Source organism: Stegastes partitus, unplaced genomic scaffold (assembly GCF_000690725.1).
Source record: "Stegastes partitus isolate 25-593 unplaced genomic scaffold, Stegastes_partitus-1.0.2 Scaffold267, whole genome shotgun sequence".
NCBI classification, from domain to species: domain Eukaryota; kingdom Metazoa; phylum Chordata; class Actinopteri; family Pomacentridae; genus Stegastes; species Stegastes partitus.
The window spans coordinates 73894-88984 of NW_007577998.1; the positions used below are offsets into that span (position 1 = coordinate 73894).

Below are 15091 nucleotides of genomic sequence, written 5' to 3' on the forward strand. Positions count from 1 at the left end.
AAAAAAAAAAAAACAGAGGAACAATAGCAACACAAAAAAATCTTGTCTATTGAACAATTCACTTTTCCAGTCTGTGGATACCGCTCTAACTAAGTACAGCACTTTGAGAATTGTTCACATCGGACGGACTGAAGAGGGAGGCAAGACCTGTGGACCGGGTTTTCCCTCGCAAGTCTGAATCGGCTCTCTCGCTACTTATCCCGTGAAAAAAAAAAGAGAAAAAAAAAAGAAAAGAGAAAACCAACCCTGAAGGATAACACGCTTGGACGTTTATTTCCCTAATTTCGCAGGAGGCTCTTTTTCACGCAAATTGTCCTAAATGTTTGGGATTCAGGAAACTATACCGCGGGGTGGGACGACGATGAAGGAGGAACCGCTGGGTGGACTGAACTCGGTCCGCTCCTGGATGCACACAGCTGGGGTGGTGGATGCAAACACAGCCGCCCAAAGGTACGCATGCCAAAAAGCATCTGATTTTTCTCACGCATTCCCTCCTCATCATATCGACCCCTCAATCCCCTGAATACTCTGTATCAATTACGGTCTCCCAATAAATGCCCCCCCTTCGGCTTTTCCCTTCTTTCATTACATCAGATTACCCATTATTGTGACAAATCAAGAAATCTCCCCCGTATACTCCAAAAGCGTGCTTCTGCATCTCCAATGTTTTTTCCATCAGCTTCTTCTCCATCATCTTAGTATCCCCGGTGTCCGGTGCTTAACCGAGATGGTCTCTTGTTTTCTCCCCGCAGCGGTGTCGGCTTGGCACGGGCACATTATGAAAAGCAGCCCCCTTCCAACCTCAGAAAATCCAATTTTTTCCATTTCGTCCTGGCGCTGTATGACAGACAGGGTCAGCCCGTGGAGATCGAAAGGACAGCTTTTGTGGACTTTGTGGAGAAAGAAAAAGTAAGCGGCGCATTTTTTTTATTTTTTTATTTTTTTTATAGAAATACATGCAAGCCCCTGTACATAATCAGCACATGTATCGAAATTATGTTCTCTTGAAATGGCAATAGGGGGAAACTAAAGAGGGGGGAAGTCACGTGTAATATTGATTTATTAAAAAAACAACAACACTCAATTCGGTTGATGACAAGTGGGTCGTTTTTTTTTTTACAACTAAAAGCACAGAAACTCTATAATACGCAGACATGTGGCAGGTGGCAGACAGTTTGTTTTTATTCATGCCTGATTCTCACAAACTGTTTGTTTTCTGCAGGAACCAACCAGTGAAAAAACTAACAATGGGATACATTACAAACTACAGTTATTGTACAGCAACGGTGAGTCCAAGTGTCACCAATATTTTGCAAACGCATGAAACACGAGTTGGAGTGTGTGCATGAAAACACACATGTTAGTGATAATAATAATAATAATACAGGAGAATATCTGCATCCTTGTCTGAGCTCTTGATATTTTTTTATGACTTGTCACCAAACTTTTTTTTCTTCTTCTTCTATTTCTTTATTTAATTCACTCCCTGCAATTTCTTAAAAATTAACCAAGTGCTCCTCTTCTCCTCCTCTCCCCAGGCGTCAGAACAGAACAGGATCTTTACATACGATTAATCGATTCCATGACGAAGCAGGTAAGCTGCTGTTACACTTCTTCTTCTTCTTTTTACGCACAGTGCAATCTTTCCCACGTCCACGCTTCACTTGTGTAAAAACCTTAACACGCCGTGCAAAATCGTCACCCCTCACATCCTTCTCGGTTTAAAAAAAAAGAAAAAAGAAAATGTATGCAAAATGCAGTTGTGGCACAAAATAAAATCAAATTAGCGGTGTAATAAGAAGGGACAGCTTCCATTTTGACTGTTTACCTTTGACCATATCATATTGCAACGACTCTAAAGTCAATTTCACTCCGCCAGAGTTGGGCTTCTTCTTTGTAGGCTCAGTTTGTCCAGCATTAAAATTTAAACACTACCTCTGCTCCATATGATCTGATTTGACTTTCCCAGCAAAGAGTCAGAGGTGAAGCTCTAAACATATTTTCAAAAAAAAATTTGCATTAAGTGCTGTGTGTTTTTTTTAAATAAAAATAAATGTTCCTGCTGAGGTGCATTTCATCCATCATCCTTCCTGACTAAAAAAACACACTGGGGTGACTTTTAACCCACGCGTAAAAAAAAAAAAAGAAAAAAAGCAATGACCTGATAAGTGCATTTTAATCCAGCGCAAAGATCAGCAGACTTAATTATAATTAGAGAAATAAAATCAGACGTGCAGATTTCAGCTCTCCTGCTTTTTTTTTCTTTATTATTAAACAGGAGGTTTAGGTAGAAGCTTTTTTTTTCTTTCCTGGATAGAGCCGTGAAAAGCCTGGACCACTGGTCACAGACAACATTCCTGTGCGAATGATCCGAGTCAATGACGCAGAACAAGCAATTTATGGATTTCTGTTTCTACAGCTGCAAATAGCGACATAAATCAAACCAATATAGATAATCGCCCAGTTCCCAGAAAGAGGTAAAAAAAAAAAAAAAACACACATCAGGTCAAGTAGGACATCTTTTAGAAGCGGGAGAGTGATGCGACCTGGTTCAGATATGTCACTTTTTTCTCAAAGTCATTGGCCTGAAGCGTGCCAGTAAAAAAAAAATATCAGAATTTATTAATGGCAGCACAACATAAAATATCAACCCCCACCAATCCAAGGAAATTACCATGTTTATTTCTTGTATTTATTTGTGATTATGTAAAAAAAAATATAGTGTCAATAACGCGCTGCTTTGCTTGCATTTACACTTGGTGCCGGTTCAGTACGAGGGAGTAAAGTGTCTATCCTTAGAAATGGAAGAAGGAGGGAGAGAGGGAGATCGAGGGAGGGAGAGAAGAGCGGCAGAACTGATAGCTCCACGCCATCTGTTTCAGCCAATGCTCAAAAATTACTCAACCGTACCGCCAGACACCGCTTTTTATCCACAGAAAGATCATTGTTAGCGGCTCAAAATAAACAACAGATTGCCCATTAACACTTTCCCCCAAATATCCCCAGATTATAAGCATATTGATGACACTTCTATTGGATCTCTCCTTATGAAAATCTCTCTGTCTCCCTCTCCCTCCTCTCTTTCTCTGTCTGTCTGAGCCACAGGATATTACTGAGATTAATAAAAAAAAAATATTACAGTTTATTATTTTTTATTAGAATTATAAGTGCCATTAATTTTATATTTATATTTATTTTTTAAAATATTATTGCTGCCACTAAAATGCTGTTGTTTTTTTGGCCATGCATGTCAGTGATATTAGTTGTAATTGTCAATTTATGCTTATATAAATCAATACAATGTGTAACACAAGGGGATTGCTGGGATTATCTTAATCATATTTCTTACTTAGCCTTTGCTCTCGTCTAATATATCGTGCTGCTCTGACATCATGTGCATTCTGACTTATTTTATTAATTGCAAAAAAAAAAAAACAGCAGTAGATGTCTCATTATTTGCAAATTGGTGTAAATGAATATGTGCTTAAGGGACGACTGTGTTTTCACTTTGCTTCCATCTCGTTTTTGTTTCAAAGGCCATAGTTTATGAGGGTCAAGACAAGAATCCAGAAATGTGCAGAGTTCTTCTTACTCATGAAATTATGTGCAGGTAAGCATTCTTTTTTTTCTCTATTTTTTTTTTTGGTGCTTTTGCTCTGTTCGTTTTGCAGATCTAGGCAAAAAGTAATTCCCTCCCCTTCAATAAGTTTTGACACTCATGATGTGATGCAGCAATCCACACTGTCCTGTGGTCCTTCAGCAGCCACAGAGAGAGAAGCAGAGAGCTGCTGTCATTTCTAACTTTGATATGATGTGATTCAACTTTGATATGAATATGACAGTGAAAATGAACCCACTGTCTTCTCTCACTGAGGGGAAATTGACTGTATAATAAACAGCCAGTGACAAAGTGTACAAGTTCTGCTTTATTTTAAAAAAAGCAAAATGTAGTTGTTTTTTTTTTGTACATTTTAAGAATTGTACGTCAGCATTTAAACCTGCCAGAGACAATGTGTTTCCTGTCATGCATAAACGCTGCATGCTATGTAGGATTTTTTTTTTTTTCTCCCTCCTCCTTCTTTTTAAGCACAGACTCAGTTCTCGGTTGATCCCACCTGTCAACAATGATCAGCAAGCCTTTTAGTGTCATTTAACCACATAAATCTCAACTGCTCATATTGCGCTGCTATTCAGCGGTGTCATTGATACTAAAAGGAAAAACGCCTTTTGTTGTTATTGTTGAGCTCAGCATGAGCTTTGTGAACATTGAATTCGGATACTGTCGGTTAACCTCTCCTTTGTTGCACCGGTGCATTGTTCAAGTTACTGGTTGAGAGCAAGTGCAGCATGAGAGCTGAGAATGATTTGTCTTTTTCCATGCATAAACTCATCACTCACGCTCAATTTATACGTGCATCCATCACTTATTTGTGACACGTTGAATATGGCCGTGCTCTAGAGGTAATTTTTTTTTTTTTTTTTTGTCAAGAAGAAGAAGAAGAAGAAGTGCATTTTGCTGCTGAATAAAAGAACTACTACAACTGCTGCCTATTATCACATCAGACGATACACATAATAAGAAGAGAGCTGATATATTATCTTGCTGGATCTTATTTTTTTTAAGGCTTGCAGTACACAAGTTTTTGAATTATATTTTTGCGTTAATACTTTGCAGCTATAAAACATATCTTTATTATTGCATCTAGAAAGTCATGTAAATCAGGGATATTTAAATAGCGTGTGCTTGACTGACAGTAGCTTTGCACCAAATCTTTGTTTTTCTTTCTGCGCCATATGGCATAAATCAATCTTATTCACATATGTTTATATGTTTTCATTTCAAATGGAAGCTGGGATGATGTATTTGTTTATTTTTGCAGTCTTGATTCAAGTCCCAATCAAAGAAGTGAAAGGCAGCTAGCTATAGGCTTAGGGAGGAGATGGTTGAAACATGTGGTGGAAGATAGATTAGTGCTTTTGAGGCCATAATTGATAAATGCCCTGCAGAAATATTGGTTGAGGGTGGCACCTTGCATCTCCCTCAGAAATAGCAGCTTGGCAATTAGAGGTAAACAAAAGCTGAAGCTGTGAAAAGTGACTCCCCTGCCTCCTGGCCCAATCCCCACTCCCCTCCCCTCCAACACTAAGCCAAACAACACAACATGTTGTTTTCACCATTTTTATCAGCCATCAGCATCAATGGAATGGATAGATTGAGTGAAGGAAATCTCGTGGCACTTTTTTTTTTTCCTTCTTCTTCCTCCCCACTATCAGAACCGCTCAGATGCATGTAATAAATGTATGTGGTTTTGTGTGCATTATTTATTTATTTTCATTTATTTAACAAAGTATTGCTGCTCCTAAAATGCGCTTTCTATGTTTTCTGCAGCCGATGCTGTGACAAGAAAAGCTGTGGAAACAGGAACGAGACTCCATCAGACCCAGTGATCATTGACAGGTAGGCTGTGTGCAGGGCTTTCTTTTTTTTTTTTTTTGTGAACGAGGAATGAGTAAGTGAATGAGTGAGTGTCAGACTGACTAAATGGATGAGTGACTGAGCGGATGAGCAGGCACATGGAAGAGCTAGTGAACAAATTAGTTCCCTCCCAGTGTACCAGACGGCCCAGTTGGGCTGACTTGCATCTTATAGCCCACAGTGTGGGAACTGTGGGTGATTCTGTGTGACTGGCTGAGGGGCGTCTTTCCCAGGTACCTGTGCACTGAGGGGCGGTCACCACCTGGATAGGGTTTGTTCAATCACAGGTGGTTCAATCACTAGAGGATCATGCTGGGAATACACCTAATTAGCTTAGGCAACTTCACATTTATTTGGCTGGCTTCCTTTCTTTGTTTATGACAGTGATGCTTACACTGTCAATAGTTGTTTTCCATTGACTGTTTCCTTCTCTCAAGTTAGCTGTGAGCTAGATGCCATTAAAGTTTTGTTTTAGGAGGGATAAACATTTTATGTCGGCTGTTTTGTTCTGCACCTTCGGGGAAGTTACATCTGCCACATTTATATTACCTTCACCACTTTGCTAAAGAGGGAGAATAAATGGCCCTTCTTTCAGGCATTGACATTTTTGTCACATTGTGGAGCTATAGGTCTTGGTCAGCGTGAATATGTTTAGGTTGCGTGTGTGTGTGTGTGTTTATGTGTGTGTGGTGGATATAGAGGTGAGGCAGGGGGTGTAGTTTGAGCGTCGATCTCAATGTAACTCTCACCACGTAGTAGGGAGAGACAGCAATGCTAATGTTTGACTAGCCGGAATCACTGTTTGCTTAGTGGAGAATGCCTGGTATCTGACAGAGGGGACAACTCTCTTATTAGTAATCAAATAGGGCTGAGCAGTTGTTGCTGCCACTCCACTCCAGCGGCTTCTCATGCATCAGGAAGTAGGAGCTGGCTGCCCTGGGAGCCTGGATGGATTACCAGAGCTACTGCTGTCTGAACTCAAACTCACACAGACACACATGTAGATGGACGCAGATGCACACTCAGACGAGGACACGAATGAACGCAGACAGACAGACACCCACGCACGAGCGTGCACGTCACGGCATACCCCGCGTGTGTGTTGTTTATGCCGTTGCTGTGGTGAATGTTTATATTCTTTATGACAGGGCATGCACAAGAAAAAACCACTGAGGTGTTTAGGACAGGGCAGGGATTGAGTTTTTAAATTGTATTTTTTTTCCCTCCTTGCTGCGTGTGTGTGTGTGTGATACCACGTGGATTTCTTAATTCATTAGTCAGGTGTATTTGTTCGTGGCGGGCATTAACATATAACTTGAGACGTCTACTTCGCCTGATTTCCGCCGCTTTCATGTTTGCTTTGTGTTGCTCTGCTGCCTTTTACTGTTTAGAGTTTCGCACGCCATTGTTCTTCAATCTGCGGGACAAAACATGTAACTTAAGTACAATAAGCAAAATGAATGCATGGAGAATTAAAGTCAAGAAGAGGGGTGGGAAAAAAAAAGAGCAGGGGAGAAAAAAGAAGCGGATGGATATTGTAAGCTCAACTGGCTCAGGGAGGGCTCGGATTTTCATTGTGACGAGTCTGAATAGGAGTAGAGTATCCCTTTCCTTGCACAATGAGCAGCTCTGTTGAAACACAAAAGCATATGTTCCTCATTAGACCCTCCCATTGTCTCCATGTCGTAACTATGAGCCCGTCAGCTCACCCTAACAGACCCACACAGGTTCCCAGTGACTGAAGGAGGCTTGCAGAGAGGGGTGCTTGTGAAAGGTTGCAGGGTTTAGCAAGAGTTACAGACATGACCAGAGCACAGCGCAAGGCTTGCTACATACGATTATTTACTGCAATTACTCGACTATTCCCGCTGTGCATATGGGTAAGCTTTTAGTTAAGGCTTCCATGTTTTACAGCCATTTCTGTTACATCTGTCATTTTCTCATGCACATCATTACAGGCACCTGTGCTGCGGTCGCTGCTGGCAGAAACTGATTATTTCCAATTGAGTAGAACATAGTTGAGTGACATAAACCTAGAGGAGAGGTTTGATTGTTGGATCAGGCACGTCTCATCTGTCTACAATTACAGTATGAAAACCAGCTAGCACTGCCACATTTCCTAGAGAAACAGTAGCATGGCCGAAAACCTTAAGAAACAGATTTGGAGTGAATCATTGATGGCATTCATTCTCTGTAACATTTTCCCAGATGGTAAGAGGGGAAAGCGCACACAGCTAGCTGGCATCTAGCAAGACATTAACTGGCGTTCCCATGGATCTGGCATATCCAACGGAGTTTGGGAAACTTATCATTCCAAATGTGTCCTATTTTCCTGCGGTCAAGCCAGACATCTGTTTACCCTATTTTCTCTCAGAGTTTTGATACAGATTTTCACTCAGATTTTTGAAGAGGAAGGATTCTCTTTAAAAAAAAGTTGGTTAGATATAGGCCCAACAGCTGTCACAAAGTTTCAGCACCGCTTGGTCTTTAAATATTTCAGCACTTACATTTGATGCCCTTGCATTATTCATACTCATTTTTTGGATGAAGAAAGGCCCTATTTTTGTTGCATTAGGGTGGCTTTATATGTTTCGAGACTCAAGTTTCAATATCTTTTGAAAAAGTCAGTACATATTACGCTCTACAAAAATAAAAAAAGAGAAACTCTATTGTCTGCGAGTGAGCGCGCTGCTTTTTTTTTTTTTTTCCTCTCTCCCCACCTCTCTCTCCTCCGACATCGAATCAAGAAAGTAAAAATGTCAAAGTCAGCTGGTGGTTACATTAAATAAAAGAAACAGTAAATTTATCTAGTGACTAATTGCAGCGTTGTTGCTCTCGCTGCATCACTTTGCAGTTCGCTATAATCATCTCTCCCCTTTATAAATCCAGCAGTGCTACAGATGTCACATTTATAAGTTAATGGTGCTTTAAAGTAAGTGAGGGTGTAGGTTTATTTAGTCGGTAATTTGAGTCTTTAGAATTATAGTGATGAGGTACCCAATATCTGATTAGATGGTTTTCCCATTTACAGTACACGTCGTGTATCGCCAAACATAACTCAATTTACGATGACTCTTCTCGTCTGGTATCTGTCTTCACTCTTGCATATTGACTTTGTCTTCTCTTGTGTGAAAGATTAGATACACTGTTCAGGCTTACACATGGATTTTGTAATAAGACGGCGCATGTTGTTGAAAGAGGAGAGAAAATGACTCATTCTGCCTGTCGGGGTTCAGAGGTCACGTTTTACTCTGGGAAGCCGGAGCAATTTATGCAACCGGAATTGAGACAGACCGCCAGCAAACGCGTTATCAGTGCCCCCGTATGTGAATTTTAGATTTGAATGCATGTTCATACAGTTTACCGTCGTGTGTGTCAATTTACGCTGCCATTCACAAATAGATTCTGGACCAGGTCTAAATATGTCAGCTCCATTTATTCCAGCGGCCACGGCACTCCCTTTCACTTCCTGTCACAAAGGTCAAAGAGCACTGACCTTTGGAGTGCAGCCCAGCCACTGAATAATTCATGACATTGACTTGTTTTTCCCCTTATTTTTTTTTTTCTCCCCTTGTCTCTTTTTTTGGTCAGCACACATGGTTGTGCTGTGGGAGGCTTTTATTCATTTAGCTCATTTATAAAGGCCTCACCGCACCTGTTCGTGTGTTAATGCAATTAAATTTTGGCCTAATGTAAATTTTGCTTAGCTTTCTGTTATGTCCCTCATTAGTGAGCCAGTATTTTCTAAATGACTTTGCGTTATCGTTCATTTGTGGAACACCTACGAGGTCATTTCCCAGAGTGCACTTGACTTGTTGTCAAGTTGTTTACCAGAAACAAAAGACCGCAGCCTTAGAACGTCTCACATGTGGTTCCCTCGGCCTTCTAAGAAACAAATCGGAAAATTTGTGTGCTCCCATCTGGTTTTTGCAAAACCGTGATTACCTCCAAAAGCTGAACAAATGCCAGTATTTATAAGGTCAGCCCTTTATGTGGAAATGTGATGTAAATGAGAATCAGCGAAAGGGGACATTAAACAAAATTAAATTCATTGTCTCCTTTAATGTCATTTACATTTTTGGCTAAGCCCTGGACTGTCAAAGAGGATTTCTAAAACCATTTTAATTGCACATCAGCATTGGAAAAGAGGGTGTGTTTTCACTGAGCGGCTGTCTTGATAACCTGCAAAGAGAAGTCTGTTTATGAACTACCTAAATGACATGTTTTCACTGCATCTGCAGAGGGGCAATTAAGATGGCACTCGGTAGGTAGTGTTAATCTAGCATTGTGCTCCCACCATCCATAATGAAAATGATGCAGCGGATGGGGTCACTGTTGTTGTGATTTAGAGTTGATTGCTGCAGGTGTTCGCTCTTTTTTTTTTTTTTTTTTAACATAATACCGTCGAGCCGTGGGACCTGCAACGCGATGTTTTCCAGGCTTTACAGTGGATCTTCTAAGGCCGTTAACTTTTATAGGAAATGCTCCCTTAATATATTTGCACACGCATGCAAACACCTGCAAACACCTCATTTTTTCTGTGGCTTAATAATACATCCGTCCCGGTTTCGCGTTCACGGCTGCGTGTTGTGTAATTCCTGTGACAGATGTGAGTTTTTTTGACGCCCATTGAGAAACGCGAGAATAAACTGGCCACCCCTGCCTAAGTCCGACGTGATGTTTGAGTGAAGCCTGTCTCCTCCCGAGCCAGAGTAGGAAGAGCAGGAAGTGTTGAGAGCGAAAGCTGTACTTGGCAGCTCTCCTTTGGCTTGCACTTGCCGAAAAATGAAACCCAGACCCTCTCTGCAGCTCCAGAGCCAGAACCTCCTTCCCAGTGCTCCAACATCCAGGATTGGGTAATACTGTTCACTAAGCAAAACATTACCTCAAATTATTCTCGCCCTGTTTTCTATTCCCTCCTCCCTCATGTCGGTTTTATCGCAGTTTGTAAATGTCAAGACACGTACAAAGACGCACAGTATAAATGATATTTTCCAAATTATGCTCACATGTTTGGGTTCACATGAGTGGCGGCTGAATGTAACGTGGTGCCTGACGTTCCCGAGGGAGACCCACCTCACTAGGGTAGGATTCCCCAGTGGCATCAGCTAATGGCAAGACTTGACAACAGCAGAGAAGCCGGGGGTGTTGTGTTTTACTAGCGCTGAGCAGGGGTGATGACTTTAACATGTGTGCAGAGAAAGACGGAGATGTTTGTGCGGCGTGTGTGTGTGTGTGTGCGTGTGTTTTGTGTGTGTGTGTGTCACTGCACTCGTGTGTGTGTGTGTGCGTGCTGTGCTAAAGAGAGAGGTGTGCAGTACGAAAGAGTGGCGCGGGCCAACAGAGCGACGGATTCGGCTCCAGCTTGACGGCAGTGAAAGACGAAACATGGTTCCACATGTGTTGAGAAAGAGCAGTCCATCTGTCCATGGAGACAACCCCTCCCCCCTTCACCACCCCCTTCTCTTTCCCTCTTTCCTTCTCTTCCTCTCCTTCTCTTGCTCTCCTCTCTCTCTCTCTCTCCCCCCCCCTACACCCCACCTCCAACTCTTTACTCCCCTGGTTCACTGCTGACAGAAACAAGGCCAGAGCTGGGGTGATGGGATGAATGCTGGGCCAAGAGCAACACTGGACCTTGTATACACACGGCTACACACACACACACACACACACACACACACACACACTGAAGAGCAGTAAGAAAAGGTTATCGAAGATTTTTTTGGTTTATGTGTTTTTATATGTTGTTAAAGTTTGCTATCTTCGGTTACGTTGGCTGGCTCGGTTTTTTAACGCGGTGTTCATGCGATTTAAATCCAGCTGTGGAGCAATGTAAGTAATTTATTTTGATATTATGAAAGAAAATAAATCTATTAAGATTTATTCACACTTCCCTGACACAGCGCCGCAATGAGCCACCGCGGTGAAAAAAAAAAATCGTACATTATTGAAATTAAATCTGAGGTAAATAAAACATGCCACTCGTTCTCAAATATTTAGCAGCTCTCCTTTATAATTAAGCTTTGTAGCTGTTTTGAAGATGTTGTTTGGTTTCTTAAAGCATTAATGACGCAAGAGCTTTTGTCAAACAGCTCCCGAATCTGTGAATCACATTTAGGTCACTCAGACCTGTGTGTGTTTTTTTTTTGTTGCCGTTTTTTCTCGTGAAAAAGGGTCTCCTTTCTTTCTCTTGGCATGTTCTCACTCCCATTCAATCCTTATTAGGTTTCCCCTAATTGTCAAACAAACTGTTGGGTCAACCTCAGTCGTATCTGGCCGTAAAACAGCACATTAGGCCCTGGTGAGGGATATATGTGGTATTTCATCGGAGACGGAGTAATGCTGGGGTTTTATGGTTAAGTACCAGTTCACGCCCACGCCATTTGTTTCGCATTAGAGTGGAGGTTTTGTAAATCAGATCAATATGTTCGCTGAGATGTGATTCCATGTTGGGATCTCCCGAGTCGTTCTTTCCTCAAGTATTTTTCTTAGGGGACTGGTTGTCGATGCACACTCTTTCACTCCCCCCCCCCACCACCCCTCCACTCTCCACCACCTCCCGGCCCGTCCTTCCCCTTTTTCCCTACCTCTGTCAGTCCCTCCCTCCACCTCCACCTCAATCTATTTCCATTTTCTGAATGTAGCAATTTGTAGTGTGACACAGGCAAGATTAGGATGGGAAGCAGTCTGAAGATTTCATCGGACATGGTCCTGCTCCCGCTGGTGTGAGGTCACAGGACAAAGATGGGGGAATTCAGGGATAGGGTCATCAGTTACCTCGGGGAAACGAGCTGGTCTGCTGGCTGCTCTGTTGGCCCCAGGGGTGCCTGGGATGTATCGGAGGAGAAGCCCCAGAGAAAGAGCCCTGAACCAGTGTCATTTATTAAAAGTGACAAGTTATTTCTAACTATAGCTCTGTTTTTATTGTTTTACAATGCTGTCATTTGGAACAGTGCCCCTCTGTTCAGGAATCACAAACAAGTGATGAATGAACCAGGTGACCAGGTTTTTTTTTTAATATATATATATATATTTTTTTAACATATACACATGGTCAATGCACTTCAGCGACACATGTGCCCTGTTAAATTATATCACGTATTTTGTTGCTGCGCTAAATTAAATAGATGTGCATGTTTAATAAAGATCGACCGTATGATAAGTGTAATAAAAATATTTCACCATTCACCAGTTTTCTCCAGGACATTTGTTCAGTAAATTAATAACAGCTTACAGTATGAATCTCAAGCTGACCTCTGCATAATCAGTACCAGAAGTCCCACAGAACATGACCACACTGCGGTGTATGTGTGCACGGAGAGCACAGCTTCAGCTTTTACTGTTTGACTTGGTTAACGTTCCTTTTTTTTTTTTTTTTTTTATGTCAGAGTTTCTTTATGAAAAAACATAAAATTCACGCTAATAATGGAGTATTTATTCAATGTTTGACCAAAGCTCTTCATTGAGGGTCACCGAGGTACTCTGCTCCCCCTCTTTTTTTTTTTATTTTTTTTTACTGCCTGCCCCAACTGCGTTAATGATATATGACAGAAATTTCCTTGTGCTGGTTCAGTGGCAAGAAAGGTCCTGGCTAGTCTATATCAATCCATCTGACTTATGTTCCCATGTCTTGAATTACCGCTTGATGGAAACCTGCTGCGGGCTTCTCTTGCCAATTGAAATCAGATCTCCTCCACAGCCTGGTGTGATATTGATCCATATTCAACACCCAGGCTGCAGATCGATCAGTATTGATTTACAATAAAAAACACTCCTCTGCTTGTTCAGCACTGCGATCGATACTTTAAAGCAAAGGGAGAATTTTTTTTTTTTTAAAAAAGAAGAAAAACAGGACTGTGCTTTTTACCATGCAGTGACCAGCTGGAATATATAAAAATGTGAGGAGATGTTTCATTTCATTAGAGGAGTGTGAGTCTAAGTGACCAAACCTTGACCACAACAGCAGCCCTGTCCGCAGTGAACAATGATCCTCTCCCGCCATGTGAGACAAACCAATAAAAATGGTTTAACGGGATGACACTTCTATAAGGACTCATTTATTGAAGGAGGTGTGTCTGTTTCTGAATTAGTGGCACATCTGCACTGCAGTGGGGAGTGCTAAAACTGTCATATCAAATCTATCAGAAATTGAAATGGAATGCTGAAAGTGGTGGATCACTTTAGCTTGATTTCCGCGTGTTAACACGATGACATGATTTCCTCTGGTTCTGATATTAATTCATGTCTCTTTCTCTATCCCACCCGCACACATGCAGCCGGCCCCTGCCTCGCACACGGCCATCATTACGGCCCGGTACAATGCCGAACACACTGGAACAGACTAAGACGACCCATTGAGCTCCATCCAGATCCACTTTCCTCCCTGTCACATCTTAGTCCTAATCTCTCGGACTTCCTCCCCTCTGCCAAATAACTGTTCCCATCCAGCAGGTCCCAGCATTGGCCTGGGCTGCCAACATCTGAAAGTTATTATCCCCAATCTCTGACATCCAGGAGTTTACAGTTATATAATGATGGGGAAAACCACATGTCCCCAGAGGCAGAGAACATTTTTGAGATGCCTCCCCATCTGTTTTAGGGGAGCTGCCCATTTTGGGCCAAACTCAGAATGGCAGGCAGGCAGATATTTTTTGTAATCTTTTATTTTCGACCACTGGAATAGGCCAGTCTGGGAGTCATTATATGGGGTGATAAAGCAAATCCAATTGGGTCAGGTTCCCCTCCACACAGTGCTGGTGGCACCAGCTCTCCCTGCCTCACTGCTCGTCCCTGACTGTGTAAGTGGTGGTTGTTTGTTTGTCCTAGAGAGGCAGGGCTGGGGGACTAATGCAAGCCCGGGGGCCAGCCAGGTCGGAGGCGACGGTAAACCCGAGCTGCCTGGTGTAGCAGTGCTCCCTCGCTGCTGGCTCGGCCTTGTTTGGACTGCAGCTCCGGTTTGCTTTCTTAGAGGGAAGCTGAGCCTCCGTAATCATTGAGCCTTTCGCCCGGGTGGGGAGCGCAGCCGAGACCAGAGGGAGTGATGACATAGGTCCGCAGAGGCTTGGCCCGGTCCACCCCTGCTGCTCTTAGCATATTTATTTTCTCTTCTCATTGTATAGTTTAAGTCACACCATATTATGTTCGGACCTTATGCACGTGCATAGGCACTCAGATGTGATGAGGTGCATGGCGTAAAGCTGTAGGCTTTGTTTTTACTAATAATGCTGGGGATTAGTGACTTGCTGACCTCAGTGTAATCTTTATTAGTCTGTTAACCACATACTCTAGTTATGAAGCAGCCCTACCTGGTGTGAGAGCGGCCGTACAGAGAGTTGCACATCAGGTTTGCAGGAGACTAACAACATTTTACGCTATTTTCAGGTCAATAAGTAAGACACCTTTATATTATGTCTAGATAAATGTGTATTCCTGCAAAAGCATTCCAAAATCTCACAGATTTGGATCATTTAAGACCTCCATCTTGCCCCCTGGGCGCTCCTCAAAAATGTTTTATTCAACATCACCACTCTGTTCTGTTTTGTTACGTTATTGAAATGGGTTGTCGATTCGAATAGAGTCAACCTGGTGGGCCAATCTCATTGTAGCCAGTGGAGA

At 42.2% G+C, this 15091-nt stretch overlaps 1 protein-coding gene across 8 annotated transcripts in view; it reads left to right on the forward strand.

Moving 5' to 3' along the window:
• Positions 1-6: 6 nt before the first annotated feature.
• The window catches only part of LOC103357674 (transcription factor COE3), a 68782-nt gene continuing 53697 nt past the window's right edge, over positions 7-15091 (forward strand). For all 8 annotated transcript variants that reach the window (XM_008282331.1, XM_008282335.1, XM_008282332.1 and 5 more), the window contains exons 1-6: positions 7-450; positions 753-909; positions 1223-1286; positions 1539-1594; positions 3537-3610; positions 5390-5458. In XM_008282331.1, coding sequence (XP_008280553.1) covers positions 320-450; positions 753-909; positions 1223-1286; positions 1539-1594; positions 3537-3610; positions 5390-5458 — 551 coding nt within the window. In that variant the 5' untranslated portion in view covers positions 7-319. The remainder of the gene's footprint in view (positions 451-752; positions 910-1222; positions 1287-1538; positions 1595-3536; positions 3611-5389; positions 5459-15091) is intronic.